General features: G+C 36.2%; 1 protein-coding gene across 1 annotated transcript in view; it reads left to right on the forward strand.

Annotated features, from left to right (window-relative positions):
- The window catches only part of EPYC (epiphycan), a gene marked incomplete at both ends in the record, with an annotated part of 35,198 nt that extends 13,627 nt beyond the window's left edge, over positions 1-21,571 (forward strand). Inside the window, 5 exons of the mRNA XM_081249140.1 lie at positions 7,941-8,112; positions 13,428-13,586; positions 14,427-14,629; positions 15,935-16,030; positions 21,401-21,571. Of these exons, the coding sequence (XP_081105266.1) occupies positions 7,941-8,112; positions 13,428-13,586; positions 14,427-14,629; positions 15,935-16,030; positions 21,401-21,571 (801 nt within the window). The remainder of the gene's footprint in view (positions 1-7,940; positions 8,113-13,427; positions 13,587-14,426; positions 14,630-15,934; positions 16,031-21,400) is intronic.
- Between the last annotated feature and the right edge of the window lie 1,128 nt (positions 21,572-22,699).

A 22,699-nucleotide genomic window follows, 5' to 3' on the forward strand; every position in this document is an offset into this window, starting at 1 on the left:
AGTCCTGAATAAACTGGGATAAAACTGAAGTAAAAAATCTTTCTGGCAAGTAAAAATGAAATATTGCCATTTTCTGACAACAAGGAAAGGAAATGAGAAAATAAACATGTGAACAAAGAAAAAAATGCTGAGGTCCCAGAAGAGACACAGACTAGGGAGGGTATGATTAAACGGAACCTTTAAATCATCAGCTTTTGTTTCTTTTGCATTAAATTTTTCACTTAAACATTGCACTGAATACAAAGAAGCATTACCATGTAGAGTTATCTATGAAGCGTAACCATACATTAGGATAGATTAAAAGAAAAGGAAGCATTTACATGTTTTCGTCAGTACATACATATCTCAGCAAGTCAATATCAAATGTTATGATTATTATATGCTATTTTGATTAAACAAAAAGCCATTAACTAATTCTGATTTTGACTTGCAGATATTTATTCATTATATAGATTTATTAATTTTGACTTAATAAAATACTGATTTAAAAATAAATTGAAACAATGGTGAATTCACTAAAATTAAGTGATATAATATTTCAGTAAGTACTATACCAAATAACCAAGATCAAAGAACAGTTCCTTGTAAAAGAGAAATCAAAGAGGATAGAGAGACAAAAAAATGTGCATTTATTTTTTCTAATGTCAATGATATGTGCTAGATAGCTCAACCCCCAAAATATTGGAAACTGTTCCATCAGTTTAATTAGGAAACACATAAGAAAACAAAAATTGAAAAGGTCTATATTAGGGCAAGTTACATTAGCAGCTGTAACAAACAATTCAAAATCCCAATGGCTTAACACAATAAAAATTTATATCTTGCTGACATGACTACCCAATGCAGGTCAATGAGTTTACTGTCTTCTAAGTAGTTATTCAGGGATTCGAACATCTTTCATGCTAGATCCACTTTGTCACAGTGGATCTTCTGTTGACAGATTAAGGGAAGAGAAAGATCTGAAGAAAGTATGCTTATTTTTCACTGAATTTGACCAGATGTTGCACATGACCTTCTCTCCCCATCAGTTGGCTAGAAGTAGCCACATGACCCAAGCTAGAGTCAAATAAATTGGAAAATTTATTTTAGCTGAATGCCCAGGAGGAAAACGAAATGATCTGGTGAATATATGAAATTGTCTTAGCCATCATGTTTAACCAGACTAGAGTTTCATTCTACATAATACTTATTTCTCACGAAAGTGAGAGATAATTATAATAAATGTGGCTTGAATTTTACACTCTACCTACATCACTGTTATGTGATTTTTTTTATGCTTGTCAATTTCAGGGAATGACTGGCTGCCAAGTGCTCCCACAGGGCAACATGGCCTTGGTAGGGTGTTCAGCCTTCAGGTTCAGCAACTGACTAACATAATCAGTCACCATCAGAGCTGGTGGTAGGTTGATAAATGACACCAAGAAAAAAAATCACGTGAGGCTTAAAATATGTACAAGAAAGTCCATTTATGAATTTATAATGTGAAGTCATTCCCAGCGATGACAATGTCCACTTTTCCTATCCAGAGCTCCTCTTCCTCAGAATGAAGATATTTAAGAAGTTAGATTATTCAGCATAATTTTTTTTTTTTTTTGGGCTGAGTACAGAATCAGTAAATATTAAGGGCGTTGTGCAGTTCTGTGGCAACGATAATCAAGTTCAAATCCTGGCCTTACTACGTAGAAGCTATGTGACCTCAGGCAGTTTATTTAACCCTCCCTCCTTCCATCCTCAGTTTACAAATCTATTAAATGTGCACAACTATTGGTACAGATTTTTGTGTCATATATGTGACTATTTAACTAATATCTATTTCCCCATGAGGGTCAATGTTATATACCTTATTGTTGTTTTTTCATCATTATATTTGGTGGCTTAAAACAACCATTTATTTAGCTCATAATTCTGTAGTTCAGCAATTTGGGCTGTGCTATGTTTCTAGTTTGCACTGGGCTCACTCATATATCTCCAACCAGCTGTTGGGTTGGTTCAGGGATGGATGGACTAGGTTGGCCTCAGCTTACATGGCTTTCCTGTACTCCATATGCTCTGTCATTTTCCAACAGGCTGGAGCCAGCTCGTTCATATGATGACTGGGCAGGGTTCCTAGAGAGCAAATGAAAACATGCAATATTTCTGGAGAACGACCCTCAAAACTGACACAACAATACATTCTGTTGACTGAAGCAAATCAAGAGGCCAGTCTAAATACAAAATTCAGGAGATGAGAAATTACCCTCTACTTCTTGATTGCAGGAGTTGAAAAGTCATGTTGCAAAAGATCTTAGAAAAGGAATAATTGCAACAATCCAAAAAAAAACACACAAATCTACCATGAAATCAATGGTGGATGTGCCAATAGAAGTACACAAAGCTCTGAGAGCCACTCATCTAACATGTTTGTCTAAGTCACAAAGATCATGAGATGTTTCCTTGAGGAAGTAAGACCTGAACTAGATATGAGGGGCAAATAAGCAATTACAAGGCAACTTCGGGAGGTGGTGGATATTATCTAATATCTTGATTGTGATGACGGCATCACAGATGTTTGCATATATCCAAACTCATCATGCTGTACACATTAAATATGTGAATTTCTTTGTATAGCAATTAGACTTTCAATAAAGCTGTTAAAAATAGAATAAGGGAAAAAAAGCTGGGGAGTGGAGGGAGTTCCAAGCAGATGACTAGTGCATGCAAATGTCCTATAGCAAAAGGAACATGGAGAGTATAAGAAACAAAAGATGGCCAGTGCAGCAAAAGAGAACAATTGGCAGGAGATGAAGGCAGAGGACACTTGAAGGGCAAACCATGCAGGACTCTGTGAATCACAGAGTTTTAAATTTATTTTAATAATAATAGCAAACCTTTCCATGGCACTTACTACGTGTCTGACATTATTCTAAGTGTTTTATGTGTATTAACGTTTTCATCCTAACACAGCTGCAGTATTTAGACCAGGATTTTACAAATAAAGAAACTGAAGTCCAGGGAGGTAAAGTAACTGCCTGAACAGCGAGGCTAGATTTAAACTCATCTAGTCTGGATCCTTCCTCATAGTCAATATGTTGCAGTGCTTCTTCAAGGCCATTGTTCTGTTGGTTATCACGAGCAATAAAAAGCCACTGAAGGCTTTCAAACAGGGGTGGACATGATCAATTTTGTATTTTTAAGAGTTTATTCTTGCTGAAGGTTGAATATATAGTAGAGGAGATCCCAACTTCCTGTAAGTAGACTATGACTGTATTTCAGGCAAGAGAACAAAGTAACTTAGATTATGGTGATGGTAATAGGGAGAAAAAAACAATGGTATTTATAGGTGTTTAGAAAATATTAATGATGGGTAAAATGGACAGTTGATCACAACTTAAGTGTAATGTTTGGCACAGACATTCAGTCTGGTTGATTAGACAATTATAAAGACTGGTGAACCTTCCATCATTTACAAATTCACTTATTCATTTAGTGATCCTTTCACTCATTCATAAAGATAGGAATCAAATCTGAGTAACAAATTCTTTCATAGCATTCTTCCCATCACACATATATTACATTTTCGGGTTTTTTTTTTTTTGCGGTACGCGGGCCTCTCACTGTTGTGGCCTCTCCCGTTGTGGAGCACAGGCTCCAGACGCGCAGCCTCAGCGGCCATGGCTCACGGGCCCAGCCACTCCGCGGAATGTGGGATCTTCCCGGGCCGGGGCACGAACCCGCGTCTCCGGCATCGGCAGGCGGACTGTCAACCACTGCGCCACCAGCAAAGCCCTCAAGTCCTTTTAATCCTTGGTTTTCTAGGTTCGAATATTCTGTTCCTTTACAATGACTTACACTTCCTCCAATTGCATTTTTAGTGAAAAGTATCCTTTGTACCACTGTGCCACCAGGGAAGCGAGTTCCTCACTGGAAACTTAGTGCAGATTAAACGCAGAGATGAAAAAATATTAAAATATCAAAAAACAAAATACATTCGTTTTTATTCATTCAAACACAATGCCTAACAGTAGCAAATGGTTTGTGACTGTTTTGAACACGTGTGAGCAGCATTCTCAACAAGAGGTCTCTGCTGAAGGAATCAGTGGTGAATGAGTTAGGAAGAAGTGTGACTGCTGTTTCTGAACATACTAATTTTTCATATTTTTACTCTGAAATTAAGATAAATAAGAGGCTTAACATTAGTAATATGGTTAATATGGCTGTATGGATCATTTATATGTGCTTTTTGCTAAGGGACAAATGGAGATTTGATTGAAATTTGTTTTTTGTTTTTTTAAGTTCATTTTTATTGGAGTATAGTTGATTTACAATGTTGTGTTAGTTTCAGGTGTCCAGCAAAGTGAATCAGTTATACATATACATATATCTACTCTTTTTTAGATTATTTTCCCATATAGGTCATTACAGAGTATTGAGTAGAGTTCCCTGTGCTATACAGTAGGTCCTTATTAGTTATCTATTATATATAGTGTGTATATGTCAATCCCAATCTCCCAATTTATCCACCACCACCCCCTTTATGTTATTGTCACTTAAAATGGTGCTGACTACTTTTATAGGAAGATTCTTCTATGGGCAACTTTGCTGACTATTGGAGAATAAAAGTCTCAAATCTTTTGCAGTATTATTAATAACAATATAAATATTGCTGAACTGTAACTGACTCACTTTCTACTGAGATTCCTTATTTCTCCAGGAGCAGAAACTTCATCTAAGACACCTCAGGGTCATTTCAGCCCTGTTTTTCCTGAGATTGCATTGAGGTGCTGGGTTGCTTCTGTGGAGTCAAGTCTGTGCTGGGTGTGGAGGCTGAGGCAGGGTGGAGGACTCCTCTTGGCACTATTATCTCTCCAGCCTGACGTCTGCTGAGACGTCACTCTACCCAGATCACTGTCTATGCGCTATGCATTTGTCATCCCTGGTAGAGATATACCTCTCTCGTGGACACGGAAAGTGCTTCTAAACACAGTCCGCCATGGCATCAGTCATCTAAAGGACAGTAAACAAGAGAATAGAATGAGAAGACAGTCAACTCAAAGATGTACTCTGCTGGTACTGGGTCAAGAAGATAAGCAAGTGCAGTGATAACTAAGCTCAAGGTCACATGTGGGAGTGACCTTGTATTGTGTTTTTAAACTTTAGGGAAATATAATGATTAGATCAAAAAGTCAATTCAGTAGGGAGCAAGTCAGAGTAAAATAAGGAGGCAAAATGAAAAAGAGTGGAGAAAAACTCCAAAAGAATGAATATTTATATCAGAGGCTCAAATATGTTTGCATCTGAGTGTTACCAATTGTAGCCTGAGAAAGGGGGGCAGGGATATTTTCTGGCCATTTGTGTTTATTCCCAAATTTAGGTTTCTGCAGCATAAGCATAAAAGTCTGCCACACGGAGAGCCAGGTGGTCACGTTTCCCTGGCCTCATTTCTCTCCGTGCATGGCCTCACAGCTTCACATCACGGTATGAAAATTGTTAAAGAGGAAAAGACGACAGAAGCCTAAATCACTTCTATTCAATGTGAGAATAAAAGGTGTCTGCAATGCAAAAGGCTCTCCAGACACAGTACTTTGAGGTTACAGTTCTGTAATTTTGCTGAACTGAAAAAACATTCCTTTCCTTTGGTCTTAAAATTTACTCAACATTCACATTTTATTAGCAAGTACGCATAAACAAAACAGCTTTTGATAAACACAAAAGTTATTTTGCCTCATTATATTGAATGACAAGTGAGACCTTACAGCTTCACATCAAATCAGTGGAAAAACAATTATCTGTAAAAAGTATGTGCAAACACTTTTCTACAAAGCTAAAGATTCAAGGCAATGTGTCTGGAATGTGTTTCTCCCTTTAGGCTGCCTCCATTCCATGAAAGATCTGTCTCAATTTCCGCTCTTCCCAGAGCCTCCTTTTGGTCTCTCTGCAAATCCATTCCTTCTGAATCTGCCTCCTTCCGACCCTGCAGATGGAAACCGTATGTTTCTCTGTTTAGGGAAGTGTGCCTAATCTTCTCAAGCAGAGATTTCTGGACACGTTTTATAGTATCTTCGTGTATGGCTTCCTAATGCACCAAATACACTGTAATTTGCTTTTGGTTTGCTTTCAACACATTAATACATTTGTTGATTTTTTCTCGGCAAAATCTCTAAAATTAAGCATAGAGCTGTGAATTAGATTTATTTTGGACAAGCAAAATTTTTTTATTATTTTCAGTAAGTACTTGTTGATCACCTACTATGCTACAGCCTTGAGGTACAAAGATAAAAGACATAACTCGAAGCGTACCATCAAGTAGGCTTGGGTTGGCAGAAAACTGATGGAATCAATCCCATACAATGTAGAAAGGGCTGAAATGGAGAAACTACAGAAGCATAGAAGGAGACACATCCAGAAAAGTAAACTGACAAAAAAAGTTTAGCGTTCCTTAAAAGGATAATTTTCATTTGTGAAGGAATGTATTCAAGTGTATAAAAGTGACATTAAATCATAAGTCTATCTTAAAATTTTATGGTTAACGGAAACATCCATCTAAAATATTCAGAAAATATCTAGCCTAATTATGTACTTATTGTACACATGAAAGTAACAGCTTGCATATCACTTTGACATTAAATAAGTTAGAAAGCAATTTGTGTGTTTTGCTTTTTTAATGAAACCAAATAAAGGATGGAAAGAATCAGGAGGCCATATCAAGGTGATAAAGCGAGAATTTGGAATTTCTGGGATGCCATGAAAAAACTAGGCCTCAAAGGGTGGTTCCTACATGTTGATAACTAATTGTCTTGAACAGATTTCCTGCCCAAAGTTACAAGGTCGGCAGGAATGTAGGGTAGGGAGGTAGGGATTTACTAAGGGATACAAAGGAACAGACATTGAGATAAGGGAAGAAAGTTGAGAGTAACTGGTTGTTTTAAATGCAAACAGCGTTCTTAGAAGCAACAACTCACTACATAAAATATGCAAGTAAGAAGAGAAAAGCAAGTGTAATCTAAAATAGAAGCCACGAAAAAAACCTTTGAGAAGCTTTTTAAATTTTATAAAAGTGCCTCCTATTGTCAAAGCTCTCAAAAAGGTCAATTTTAATACCCAAATATTATTGGTAAAATTTGTTATTCAAATAATAGTGAAAATATATGAGAAATAGCATTCCATAATCAAATCATGTAGTTTTCTTGTCTCCCTATATTTTATTTTAGTACAAAGGATACTTTTCACTAAAAATGCAATTGGAGGAAGTGTAAGTCATTGTAAAGGAACAGAATATTCGAATCTAGAAAACCAAGGATTAAAAGGACTTGAGGGCTTCCCTGGTGGCGCAGTGGTTGACAGTCCGCCTGCCAATACAGGGGACACGGGTTCGTGCCCCGGTCCGGGAAGATCCCACATGCCGCAGAGCGGCTGAGCCCGTGAGCCATGGCCGCTGAGCCTGCGCGTCCTGAGCCTGTGCTCCGCAACGGGAGAGGCCATAACAGTGAGAGGCCCGCGTACCGCAAAGAAAAAAAAAAAAGGACTTGAAAACACACATCAATTTCTTATTGGTTATTGTCTACCAGAGGAGTAGAACTGGGGCTGCAGGATGAAGGGGACTTTGGATTTTACTCTGCACACTTCTGGATTGATTTGAATCTTTCACAACAGTAACATATTCTTGCAATAGTAGGTATTTAGAAAACAATAAACGAGGTTATTTTTAATGTTGTGAAGAGCAGTAAGACCAAAATTTAAAAGGCATTGGAAACTATTACTAAGATTTGAGAAACAAAATTAATTAAAAACAGTAACAGTAACTGGAACCGCATGTACCTTCCCAGGCAAGCAGGCGTCCCACCTTGTTCAACTTCAGAACACCAGCGACCTCTTGCGGCAAAGATGGATACATTTTAAATTTGTGTAACTGCCACAGAGGGTGATTGAGAAGGTTGCCTGATGAAATTCTGCTTCTTCTTCAGATCGAAATAGCGACAGCGATACCTTGGGGGAACAGAGAGCTCCGCACCCCGCCACCACAGCCAAAGGAGGCTGAAGAGGAAGAGGAAGAGGAGTCCACCCCCAGGCTGATTGATGGCTCTTCTCCACAGGAGCCTGAATTCCCTGGGGTTCTGGGCCCACACACCAATGAAGGTCAGGTCCATCAAAGCTGGATTGTAATGAAGTCCACTTGTTCATTCCTCAAAACTGACAAGCTCCAACTCTGCAGGGAGCCCCCATGACCCAAGGAGTAAACTTTGTTATAGGCTACGTTTGAAGCAGGAGATATACCTGTATTTTGTATTAAAATATAAAGCTGTTTTAATAATTCTGCTTTGGCATGATGGAAATGATCAAATAACCAAAGATTTGGGGTCAAAATACTTGTCTGGCATCATTACTCAGAAAGCTTTGTGGTGGAATGCATTTCTAGAACAAACGATACACTATCAGCAAGATCAGAATCCGTGTCTGAGAGATCAGGCCCCAGCAGTTCCAGATCAAGTGATGATGGATGATGATGATGATAATGATGATGGTGATGATAGTAATAATATTTTACATTGACTGAGCACATGCTTTCTGTGGGCCATAATGCTCAGCACTTGACATTATCTCGTTTGACTATTGCAACCTCCTTGTGAAGGTATTAGTATTAATTTTTTTCATTATTACCAAGGAAACTAGCTCAGAAAGCACAGGAACTTTCCAGAGATCACATAGCTATCAGGTTCACACACTGGGTTTGAAGCAAGCCTGTTCTGATTCTTGTCTGTGTACTTACTGGAAAACAGGCTTCTTTTCACTCAGTCCTGGGAAGCAGCAGGAAAAGGAAAAGAGAAGAAAGTATTTCATAACATCGGACTCCATCTCGTAGGGCCTGAAGTTGATGTAAACCATGGCCTTTTATTTAGGTCATGAGAAGGAATTCCTGGTGCTGAACCTGATTCTATGATTTGTCGGTATTTCATGTTAGAATTTGTCAGTGTCAACCTTGGGGGCTGTTCAAGTGGACTCACACCAGAACACTTTTACACACACGGAGAATGGTGTTGTGAGGGGGTACAGAGTTCCCATTGCAAAGGTTTGGTTAGTATCTAGAGTCTCTGTACTAGAAATTCTGGAGATACAAGACTTACCTTAAAATGACTACTGTTTTCACAGATATTTCTGTCTAGTACAGAGAGACAGACATGTAAACCAACTTAGAGACAGTAATGTGTTATAGGTAATATAAGAAAAGTTTGTACAGAACACACTGAGAGAACAGAAGAGAGGAGAGGGCATTCAAATCCCAGCTTTGAGACTCTGCTAGATATACAGTCTGGAGCAAAGCATTCAATATTTTTTTGCCTTTGTTTCCTCATCTAAAAAATGGGATAATAAATAATAGATCTTACCTCATAGAGTTGTTGTAAGGATTAATTGAATGAAGTTAGTGCCTGGCCCACAGTAAACATCATAAATGTTAGTTATTCTCAATACTCTATTCTTTTTTTTTTTTTTTTTTTTTTTTTTTGGTGGTACGCGAGCCTCTCACTGTTGTGGTCTCTCCCGTTGCGGAGCACAGGCTCCGGATGCGCAGGCTCAGCGGCCATGGCTCACGGGCCCAGCCGCTCCGCGGCATGTGGGATCTTCCCGGACCGGGGCACAAACCCGTGTCCCCTGCATCGGCAGGCGGACTCCCAACTACTGCGCCACCAGGGAAGCCCTCAATACTCTATTCTTGATAGAAGAGTATATCTTTTTTGTTTACTCTCAACAAACTTTTCAGTGTGCAATACAGCATTGTTAACTATAGGCACTGTGTTATAAGCAAATGTCTAGAACTTAATTCATCTTACGTAACTGAAACTTTATACCTGTTGAACAGCTGTCTCTTTCCCCCTCCTTCCAGTCCCTGGTAACCACCAATCTACCCTCTGCTTCGGTGAGTTTTTAACTGTTCACCAATAAGTAGTGTAAAAAAGTTGTCTTTTGTGAAACGCTGCCTATACGGCAGCCACTAAAGTGTTTTATGTACATTAGCTCTTTGAAGAGATACAACCATACTAAGTAAGTACTAGTTACTATTACCTTCGCTTTATAAATAGGAAAACTAAAATTCCAAAATACTATAAAAGTTGTCCAAAGTCATGGAAGTGGTACGTAGGGGCGCTGGCATGAAAACAGAGGCCACTAGGTCCTTTCTTTAATGAAGACGCCATATTCTTTCCACATAGTCAACTTTCTATGAGGAAGCAGAACACGCTACAGACAGAACCGGGGAGATGCACACACAGTGAGAAGGAGATGTACGTATCCAGCAGAAAGTCCTCAAAATATGGAAATTAAATATCTCTAGAACATCATTACTTTTAAGTAATTTCAGATCTTTCAAAAGTTGACTGATCTGGCATCATTACTTAATGAGCCGGGAACAACAGAAGAGCAGAATGTCCAATCGTTTTAAAAGCTTTAGTAAAACTTATGGCTCAATAATGTCAGTTTTGAAACAGTATAAGAAAAATTATGACTTAAAAAAACTTTCTGTTTCTAAAGGAGTCTGAGAATAAGTAATGAAGTTAAAATTTTGATTCACATTTTACTTTCCAAAGAGGAAGCATCTCTCAAAATTCTAAACTTTAAAATTAAATTTAAATCTTATAAATTTATCAAAGGCAAATAGTTTGGAAATATTTAAAACATTAAAAATCAAAATATTATTTGTTACTATGAATGTCAATTTCTAGAAATAGTGTTCTGAAGCCACATAAAGTAGGCTTGAGTTATGAGTGGAAAAAACTAGAATTAAATAATAACTGGTGTGACTATATATAATTATCCTAAGTGATTATTAAACTAGCATGACCATGAATATACAGAAGAACAAAATGCTTTACTTTCTAAAAACTGTGATAAGTAGCAAATATTCCTTTACAGTGATTAGAAAAATTAGCAAGTATTAAATATTGCATAACTCTCCCTTAAAATTTTTTCCTAGATTTACATTCCTAAAATAGTTTTCATTCCTGAAGTTGTTATTATAAGTGATTTTTTTCTATTTAACAACAGTAATAAGACCTTAGTAGGTGCATTACTAGTTCTTGATCTCAAACCACAAATGGCTCCTTCAACGAAGGCAACCAAATGTCCCGATTTGCCTGGAGTGAAGGGATCCCAAGACCGGGGGTTTCCAGTGCTAAAACTAGCAAAGTCTCAGCTAAACGGGGATGAATTGACACTGAGCAATCCCAAGAAAGTCTTCCATCACTTTCTTCTTCTATCTCTCATGGCTAGTGCACTTTCCCCATCCATCTCACGTCTCAAATTTTTTCTCCTCCTCCCTAAACCCCTCAAACTCATCAGAGAGCTTAGCCTCCTCTTTCATAAAGAAAATGCAGTCTTCCGGTCAGCAGTTCCTTGGTCTTTCTGTTTGCAGACATATAATTTACCTACATCTACATCCATGCATCTCCTCCTATTACAACAGAGGAACAACTGTCTGTCCTTCCACATGTGAGATGTAAATTCTTCCGACTGTGTTTTTTTTCCCCTACTACACCTATGATTTATTATCAGAATTTTGCACTCTTTTTCCAGTAACAGTGGTAGAATTACATTAAGTTAGTTCATAATTTTTCCAGGGTATGACTAGTGACCAGAAGCAACTAGGAAATCTGACAAATTATAGAACAAACTTTCTCTCAATGAACTAAATGATACATACAGGGATTGAGCTAGGAACCGTGGTTTCACAGATGCGTCCTTCACACCACAGATTTTAAATTAAACTGAAATCTTCATTCTTCCCATTGTGTTTTGAGTCCCATTTCCTGCTGCCCTCTCAGGATCCTTTATACATTGTCTCTCTTCCTCTGGATTCTTTTCTTCAAATCTCTCCCACTTTAGTCCATTTCCTCATCATACACACCACAAATATGTCTTCTTATAGTTATCACCATCTTTCTTTCCTTTTTCTTTACAGTCAAACATCTCAGTAGCATTGTTTGTATGTGCTGTAACTATTTCCTCACCTCTAACTTCCTCCTTCAGTGGCTGTAATCCAGCTTCCCGCCTCATCACTCCACAGTGTTTACTAAAGTTTCCTATAATCCCCACAGTAACCAATCCAAGAGACATTTTTCAGTCCCTAACTGGCATCTCAGGAGGCTTAGATTATTTTCTATTCCCTATTCCTTCAAACTATCTCTCCACTTGGCCTCCGTAACATCGTCCATCCTATTGTCCTTCTTTTCTTCTGGCCATTGCTTCTCTATCTCCCTTGAAGCTCACTGGCCTCTACATGACCAATAAACAGAGTGTGAAGGACGGGTAGGAGTGTGTATGTACGGGGGTGATAGAAAAAATTAGATTAATAAGTGGAGATATAGTCCAGCCTGACAACTCTTTTGGATCTGTTGTCTTTTCTATCACTATTATCCTAGCCAAGCAACCATCATCTTTTATCCAGATAACTCATCTCCTCTCTGTCTACTGGCCCTCCCTCAGTCTTCCAGCTTACCTTCAATCAGCGTGACATCTTAACATGCAAATCTGATCATGTAGTACCCCTGCCCATCCTTAGGATAAGGAACAAAACCTGTACCACAGCCTATAAGGCCCGTGTGTATTATGTCTTAAACACTGCAATGCTCGCTGTGCTGTAGCTACAGGGACCATCTTTTGGTTCCTCCCAAGTGAAGGGACTTGGCACCTGCTGCTTCCTCTGCCTGCATGCTCTTCCCTCTCACCTGCATAATCAAGTCTTGTTCTTCCTGCAGAGTTCAACTCAATTATCACCTCCTCAGAAAACGATGATTCTCAGACTAAATCAAATTCCTGTAGTTTATGCTCCTATGATATTTCTTGACATTTACCACAGTCATCATTTTATTTATTTGTGTGATTAACATTCATCTTACACAGCAGATTATAAAACAGAACTGTCTCTTTGGCTCACCCGTTTCATCAGCTAGCACAGTGCCATTTACAAAGAAAAGATTTAATAAATGCACATTGAGTGAATTAATATTAATGATTATTACCCTATCTTTTTCTTGATTTTGTTTCAGTGGGTTGTTTAAATATTGAATGAAAGACCTAATAAAAATATTACATGTGATGTTTTAAATTTATAAAAACCACAATCTTAATGTTTACATTTGAAAATAGAATTTCCAGTAAATATAAGAGCAACAACCATGCAATATTCACTCAGTAATTTAAAATAAAATTTTAAAGCATTACAAAGAATATACTAATTATTATATATTATTATACTATTATTATACTAAGGCTATTGGAGTAGCCTTAGTTGGTATATTTGACTTTAATATTCCATTTAAAGAAAACTATATGAGAAAATATTAAATATGCCAGAATAGTCTGTATGAGACTCGAATCTTGTTTAATAAATATTTGTAATCACATAATTTGTTAGAAGTTGCTTTTGTTGCTTACATATATTGTTTGCCTCTTTCTTTTAGACTTTCCAACCTGCCTTCTGTGTACTTGTATAAGTACCACTGTATACTGTGATGACCATGAACTTGATGCTATTCCTCCGCTGCCCAAGAACACTGCTTATTTCTATTCCCGCTTTAACAGAATTAAAAAGATCAACAGAAACGATTTTGCAAGCCTAAGTAAGGATGGTGGCACTAATATCCTTCTCTTCACAGACTTTTCCTAAAATGTTTGCACTGTGAAATGCTGGTACTGAAAATGAAACTTGAATATCAAAATATGACTCAAATCAATTATTTTTACGTTTGAAGGTTTGTTTTATGATAAGAAAAAATGATGATTAAAGGTTCTTATGAAACTATATAGTTGTTGATATTCTCCAACTATTTTCAACTAAAGAAAAATCACAAATAATTCTATTTTATAGGTTAAAGCTCATGATCATGTTGTAACAATAAGAGTAGAAAGTCATGGTCATATATTTACTAGGATCTGGCTTGTTTGAATAGACTTCCAGTAAAGCACAATTGCTTTATGATTGATGAATGCAAACCTAAATTCTGACTTTATAATTGTTGTCACCTTTGAAGAATTTTGGTACTTGTCTTCATTAAGTGTTTTAATCATTCGAAAGTTTCTTTTTAATGCCTTTGCATTTTAATGCTAATGCATCTATTACTATTAGAAAATACAACAATCTGCCATCAGTGAGAAAAATGCTTTAAATAGAAAATCCAGACAAAGTTTATGAAGAATATAGGGAAAAGACCAGTTAAATATAATGAGTCGATTTCTTTCCTAAAATTACACTTCCTTATAAGAGCATAAATATGAATAGTATTTTGGGGAAACAATTAAATTTTTATAAAGTTGTTAGAAATAATTGTTTCATTAATTGTCCATTGCTAATTAAATTCATATTTATATTTGCTTGTATATGGGAAAATTTATATTCCTATTTTTATGTGAGCAGAACATATTCAAGAATATTTAACTACTTCCCTCATTTTTTTTTCCAGATGATCTAAGAAGGATTGATCTGACATCAAATTTAATATCTGAGATTGATGAAGATGCATTCAGAAAGCTGCCTCAACTCCGAGAGCTCGTCCTGCGTGACAACAAGATAAGGCAGCTCCCAGAATTGCCAACCACTTTAACATTTATTGATATTAGCAACAATAGACTTGGAAGGAAAGGAATAAAGCAAGAAGCCTTTAAAGTGAGTTTTAAGTATAAATATGAAAGACTTTCACCTTCCCATTCCCTTTGCTATCAATGACTAGCCTTTTTACTTCCACAAAGGGTATCAATTTGATGAGACTTTTAACTCCTAAAATAAACTATACAACATTATGTATCATGCTCTGGGGAAATACTGTGTTCTGGTACATTCTGAGGCTGCTCAAACACCAAGAACAGAAAGCAGAGCTGGAATAAGAAGTGCGTGGCTATCTGAAGCACCACTCTATAAACTGCACCTGGAAATGCTGTAAGCTGGATGAGTTGTAGTTACCAAAAACGCCACTTAACAAGAGTATCTTATGTGGTTGGAAGGACAACTACTTGTACAGAGTGTGGGTGGTGCCTTTGAGGGTAGAAACCTTCTAAATTATTTTGTAAGGAGAATGGATTCAGTTAATTACGCATTTTGTTTTTTAAGTGAAGGAAACAAGTTTGGGGTTAGAGTGACTTGCTTGGAATAACAGCATAGAATCTGAGAATAGTAACCAGATTGGCTTTCTTACCCACTCTTACTCCATTCATGCTGCTCCTCTAAATATATGTTGAACAAATAAATTTAAACTACTGTTTGAAGGGACATCACATGACTTCCATGGAGGCTACAGGGGGTTTATGTGGACCCGTTAGCACTGAGCAATGGTGGAAACCCTGTCTCTCCACTAGCCCTCCTGTGACACCACCCTGGTGGGCCAGGAAGTTAGGGCACCTCATTAGAGCCTGGCAAAGGTCGAAATCTAGTCTCTCCACTCAGATTTTGTTGGCATGGGTGGTAGTGAGTCACAGTTTGTCCTGTGATGTTTGGCTAGAGTGGACCTGTTATTGTCTAAACTTATTCTGTCTTGCTAGGCTGCCCTTTACCTGGTACTTGGGCTGGAGCGAGCAGGATTTTGTTGGGGAGAACTTTTCATTTCTCCATTCCTGTAACATGAAGGAAATTCTTGCTATGTCTCACCAAAATCCTCAAAATCCTATTGCAGAGTGTCTTAAGTGGGAAGTCGCTGCCTTGCTTAAATAGAGAAGGTTAGAGTGGGCAAAGGAAGCTTCTGCCTAGAGATTGAGAAACATGTTTCATTTGCATAGAGAGATATTTGCTTGCTATCAATTCTTCCAAAACTCATTTGAATTGTCCAGTAACATAGAAAACTAATTTGCCTCAATTTTACAAAACAAGACCTGAACAGGCATGTATTACTTCACAAATAGTTTCACAGACGGGGAATTAAAAATACAACTGTAGCACCACTAATTTTTAATTAAGACCCTACATTTGGAATGTTTACAGGATATGTATGATCTCCATCATCTCTACCTCTCCGATAACAACCTGGAACACATCCCTCTGCCACTCCCAGAAAATCTACGGGCACTTCACCTCCAGGTAGGCTTCTACTACTAGTAAGTTATCCCCAACACCTTCATGGAAAACAGAAGCAAACAGGTGAAGGTGGGATGCAAAACCTGTTTATAATGGCATGTTGATACACTGTGACAATTTTTCTTTTTTTTTTTTCTCCTGTCTTTAATTCATTCTCTCTCTCAATCTGAGTACAAGGTAATTGTACATTCATGACTCTTATCTCTACTGATTTACTTCTGATAACTTTAGTCTTTATTTTCATTCTTTGCCAAGTCATAATGCATCTTTTTGACATATAAAGCTTCTTTAAAAAAAATAAGAGCCTCATCTGCTGAAGAAATGTGTAAAGATTAGAAATGGAAGAGAAAAAGAGGGCAAGAAAAATCTAATTTGATTTCTAGCTTTCAGGGGGGAAAAATGTCCGTTTTAGCTCTTGATTTTAGGTTCCATGTAACTGAGGAAAATTCAATCCTAGGGCATTCCTATCTGCTGAGAGATGACAGACTTCCATCTCTCTGGATTAAGAAAATGAAGATTTTTCTAAACAAACATATTTGAAAGCTTGCATTATTTTAAAGCCCTTTAAGCTACATTTTATCTCTGAAATAATGAGTGAAAACACATTTTCAAAATGTTATGATCTAATATTTTCTAAATATATTAAAATATGATCAATTAAAACAAATGTTTTTGGTTATTGAAACAAAGAAAGATAAATTATTTATTTCAGATGAGTAACTTTTGTTCTACAGCTGTAATCAATGTAATAATTTCATCTGTGGAATAAATCTGTAGGGAAGACAACCATTATGCGCTCAAAGACACGATATCATGGTGTAATATTACAATCTTTTAGCAAAAAATAAAGTATAGACCATCACAAGAAGTGATTTTGCTATGGGAGAGCAAGTTTGATTCTTTTTTTCTCTGTGGATCCTGTAAGTATTTACCTCTGTGAATTTTATTTTATTCCTATTTATATCTTTCCATACTTCTTTTTGGTGTCTTTTTGTGAATATCTGTCTATGTGTCTTGTCTGAGTCTGTCACTTTTGAGAGTTTTTCTGGCTGTGTTAACTTCCTTAATATGTATTCCCTTTCTGGTGCTTGTCCTGTTTCTCTATGGCTCTCTCTTGGTCTCTCTTTTTCTGGGGGTGAATTTCTATAAATATGAGGATTTCTTGCCTTGCTTAGGCTTAGAAGAGGATTTTCAAGGGCATCCTCAGGGAAATTTTGGAACTTTTTTTCCAATTCTGAATTAAATTTTATTATTATTGTCTTTGATGATATTGACTTCTACAGAGTAACCAGGTCTCTGATGTTATATTTAAACTGAATGTGCTTGTGTATACAATATAAGATTTTTTTGAAGTAATTGGCTTTACAGTCCCTATTCTAAGGTTTAGAAAGGCATTAAGTGAACCTTTTAAAATATTTCTCTTTCACAATCACCTCACCAATATCCAGTATAAAGCTGTTGTTAATTTAAATTATCTTCATTTTATATTCATTTTTAATGCTCATATAAAAATCTCCTTTTTTGATTCATTTGAAAAATGTTTTTCAACATATGGTATAGTAATTAAGAATGACAACTCTGGCAAAATCAGACTCCCTGGGCTGAAATTCTACTTGACACTATGTAATGATTGGACAAATATCTAAACCTCCCTGCATCTCAGTTTTAGTTTATAAAGTGGGTACTGCATTTACTGATACATGATAAGTATCACTTAAAGGTGAGGCATGATAATTATTAACAACGTCTATCTATTACCTAGCAAAGAAAATAGTACAGTGCATAGGCACTAAATCTGTATTATTCCTCATGGGCACTTTGTAATAATAGAGAGTCATTCTATCAGAAAGATGTAATGCTTATAAACACATGTGCACCTAACAATAGAGCCTCAGAATTTATAAAGACTACACTATCGGAATTACACGGGGAAAGAGACAATTCAACAATAATAATTGGGTTCCTCAATACTCCACTTTTAATAGTGGATAGAACAACTAGCCATAAGATGAACAAAGAAACACAAGACTTGAGCAACATTATATACCAACTAGCCCTAACAGTCATCTATATAACATTCAATCCAACAACAGCAAATATACATTCTTCTCAAGTGACAAGGAACATCTCCAGGATATACAATATACGAAGCCACAAAACAGGCCTCAACAAACTGAAAAGAATTGAAATCATACAAAGTATTTTTCTGATTACAATGAAATTAAAATAAAAATCAACAACAAAGAAAACGGGAAATTCACAAATACGTAGGTATTAAACAACACCTTCATTAATAAGCCATGGATCAGAATAGAAATCTAATAAATTAGTTCATCAATATGACAGTTTATAAAATCAATATATAAATACTAATGTATATGTATATACTAGAAATGAAAAATCTGAAAATAAAATTAAGGAAACAAGCTTATTTATAATAGTCACAAAATAATAAATTACCTAAGAACAATATTAATAAAAGAATGCAAAATTTGTATACTGAAAACTATGACATATTGTTGAAAGACTTCTGCACAGCAAAGGAAACAATTAACAGGGAGAAGAGATAACCTATGGAATGGGAGAAAATATTTGCAAATCATACATTTGAGAAGGGGTTAATATCTAAAATATATACAGAACTCAAACAACTCAACAGGAAAAAACAAATAAGCTAATTAAAATATTGGCAAAGGAGTTCATTAGACATTTCTCTAAAGAAAACATACAAATGGCCAATAAGTATGTGAAAAGGAGTTCAACAAGACCAATCATCAGGGAAATACAAATCAAAACCACAAAGAGATGTCACCTCACACCTGTTAGAAGGGCTATTATCAAAAAGACCAAAGTTAAGTGTTGGCAAGGATGTGGAGAAAAGGTGACCTTTGTACACTGTTGGTGGGAATGTAAGGTGATACAGATGTGGGAAACAGTGTGATGTTCCTTCAAAAAAAATTAAAAACAGAACTACCATATGATTCAACAATCCCACTTCTGGGTATATGTCCAAGGGAAATGAAATAAGTATCTTCAAGTTATCTGCACTTCCATGTTCATGGTGTCACTTTTCACAATAGCCAAGATATGGAAACAACCTAAATGTCTGTCAATGGATGAATGGATAAAGAAATTGTGGTCTATGTATACAATGGAATATTATTAAGCCTGAGAAAAGAAGGAAATCCTGCCATTTGCAATAACATGGATGAGCCTGGAGAAATAAATGAAATAAGTCAGCTATAGAAAGAAAAATATTATATGATCTCTCCCATGTGTAAAATCTAAAAAAGTCAAGCTCATAGAATGGTGGTTACCAGGGACTGGGGGGTGGGGGATATAGGGAGATGTTGGTCAAAGGGTATAAAGTTTTAGTTATTCACAATAAATAAGTTCCGGAGGTGTACCATACAGCATGGTGACTGTAGTTAATAACACTATACTGTATACTTGAAATTTGTTGAGAGTAGATATCTAGTGTTCTCACCAGACACATACACAAAAGGTAACTATGTAAGGTGATGGAAATGTTAATTAGCTTGATTGTGGTAACCATTTCACAATGTATATATAAATCAAAACATAATGCTGTACCCCTTAAATTCTACAGTTTTATTTGTCAAAGATACCTCAATAAACCTGGGGGGAAAGAAAGCTAAATAAAGGAAAGATATCCCCATATTCATGGTTTGGAAGTCTTAATATTAAGATGGAAATACCCCCCAAATTGATCTACAAATATTTTATATAGAAACTCACAAGTAATGTATTAAATTATTTGAACTAATAAATGAGTTCAGCAATGTGGAAGGTTATAAAATCAACATAAAATATCAATTGTATTTCTATGCTAGCAATGAACTAAACCACAATGGGATACCACTTTACACCCACTTGGTTGGCTAAAATAAAACAGACAGACAATTGCAAGTGTTGCTTAGGATGCAGAGAAAAATGGAACCCTCATACATTGCTGGTAGAGGTGTAAAAGAGTGCAGCTATTTTAAAAAGCAATTTAATACTTCCTCAGAATATGAAACATAGAGTTATCATATCACACAGCAATTCAACTCCTACGTACATATGCGAGAACTGAAAACATATGTCCACACAAAATTTGTACACAAATGTTCATAGAAGCATTATGCATGAGAGCCAAAAAGTGGAAACAATCCAAATTCCCATTATCTGATAAATGAATAAACAAAAATGTGGCATATCTATAGAGCAGAATATTATTGAGCGATAAAAGAAAAAGTACTGATACATGCTGCAGCATGTATGAATCTTGAAAATACAATTCTGAGAGGAAGAACCTAGTCACAAAAGATGATATATTGTTTGATTCCCTTTGTGAAATGTCTAGAATAGGAAAATCCACAGAAACAGAAGGTAGTATAGAAGTTGTCAGGGGCTAGAGGTTGGGGAAAATGGGGAGTTATTTCTAATATCTATGGGGTTTCTTTGGGGGATGTTTAAAATGCTCTGAAATTAAACTGTTGTGGTCCTTATACAAGTCTGTGACTATACTGAAAACCACTGAACTGTACACTTAAAATGGGCAAATTTTATGGTATGTGAAATGTACTCAATAAAGCTATTTTTAAAAATCTAGGGCTTCCCTGGTGGCATAGTGGTTGACAGTCCGCCTGCCAATGCAGGGGACACAGGTTCGTGCCCCGGTCTGGGAAGATCCCACATGCCACGGAGCGGCTGGGCCCGTGAGCCATGGCCGCTGAGCCTGCGCGTCCAGAGCCTGTGCTCCGCAACGGGAGAGGCCACAACAGTGAGGCCTGCATACGGCCAAAAAAAAAAAAAAAAAAAATCTAGTTCTGGGCCCTGCCCAGATCTATATCTTCCTGACATTTGCTCACTCTCTCCCTCACTTCACTTCAGCCATGTTGACTTTTTTTTCCCATTCTTAAACTTTCCATACTAATTACTCAGAATTGGAACTTGGTGTTCTCTCTTCCTGGGATATTCTTGCCTCAGCTCTTTCCATGCCCATGTCTCCTTGTCACTCCATGCTCAGCTCCACTGTTGCCTCTTAAGATAACTTGTCACAGTCACCATCCTTTCTTCTGAGTTCACATCGTTTTTGGAAATAACTTGTTTTCTTTAAATTTGTTTTTTCACCTCCTTATTGTATATTCCCATTACTGAAGTACAAGCTCCGTACTTGTGTATTATGTTAAGTGATTTATCCCCACTGTTTAGTAAGTGCTTGATGTATAATAATCACATAACGTGCATTTTTGGATGAGAGAAGGAATGAAAGGGTAAAAACAGGGGTGAAGCAAAATGCACTATATTATTAATCAATACTAAGAATATGTTATATCATGTCTAATCATTTATTTTAATCTTTTTTAGAATAACAACATTCTGGAGATGCGTGAAGATACCTTCTGCAATATTAAAAATTTGACTTATATTCGTAAGGCATTAGAGGATATTCGATTGGATGGAAACCCTATCAATCTCAGCAAAACTCCTCAAGCCTACATATGCCTACCTCGTTTGCCTATTGGGAATCTTGTCTAATTTCAGATAATGGTCAGCGTTATGATGCCTGCTATAACAAAACAATTCTTACCGTTCTCTTCCAAAAGAAAACTCAGCACGATACTTTCAAAATGTGTTCTGAAAGATGATATAATTACATAAAATACAGCTAAAAGTTTTAATATATGATAGCAACTTAGTAATCTAAGAAAACACGAGATGAATCAGGAATAAACTAAAAGATGTACAGAAGGAGCAAAACTAAAAGATAGAAAATATTTCACAGATATTCTTATATATCACATGTAATTTGCAAGTTTTAGGGATTCATATCCTCTATAATTTTAAATTAATCATATAATAAAAATTAAAAATTAAAATTTTAGGTATATTGCCAAGATTTAAATGTTTTTAATTAAACTTTTCTCTCCTTTTTTTTCACTAAAACATGTTTCTTTTTTCAAATTCATTAAATAAAATGAAGAAAAGAATAAAAATATTTGAAAATTATAATGGCTTTGTGGAAAAATACTCATTATAACCACAACATGCAAATAACCATAATAATACACATAGCTTCAGTATTTGAAAAATATTTTATCATCTTAAAGACCTGCCAACTCATTTTAGACCTTTCCTAAACTGACTAGTTACTTGGCATATTTCTGTGCCTGTGAGAAAAATAAAATATACAAAATGGAAAACATAAACAATGATATGAAAATCACAGTAGGGAAGAAGTTGAGGAGTACCTTCTAGAAAAAGTTGATCTTTCTGAAATGTATGATAATAATATAGGCATTTGCTTAAAAACTGAAAGATAACAAAAGAGTATACAATGAAATGTGAGTTTCCTTCCAGCAGCAAACCCTAAGCTCCACTCCTTAGAAACAGTCAATAGTTTCTTGCATACTTTCATCAAGTTTTCCATAAGAAAAAAAAACTTGCACATAATTTCCCTTTTTTTACAGAAAAGTGTATGTGCTTGCTACATGTATATATATACCACCAATATGTATGTATCAGTACATGTAAACATGGATTTTTAAGCACAAAAGATAATCACTGTTCTGCACCTTGCTTATTTCACTTAAAAATATTTCTTGCTGATGTTTGTCATATCGGCACATACAGTTCTACTGATTCTGAACAACACATATCAGCCCA

This window comes from Mesoplodon bidens (genome assembly GCF_964165515.1).
Source record: "Mesoplodon bidens genome assembly, chromosome: 11".
NCBI lineage: Eukaryota > Metazoa > Chordata > Mammalia > Artiodactyla > Ziphiidae > Mesoplodon > Mesoplodon bidens.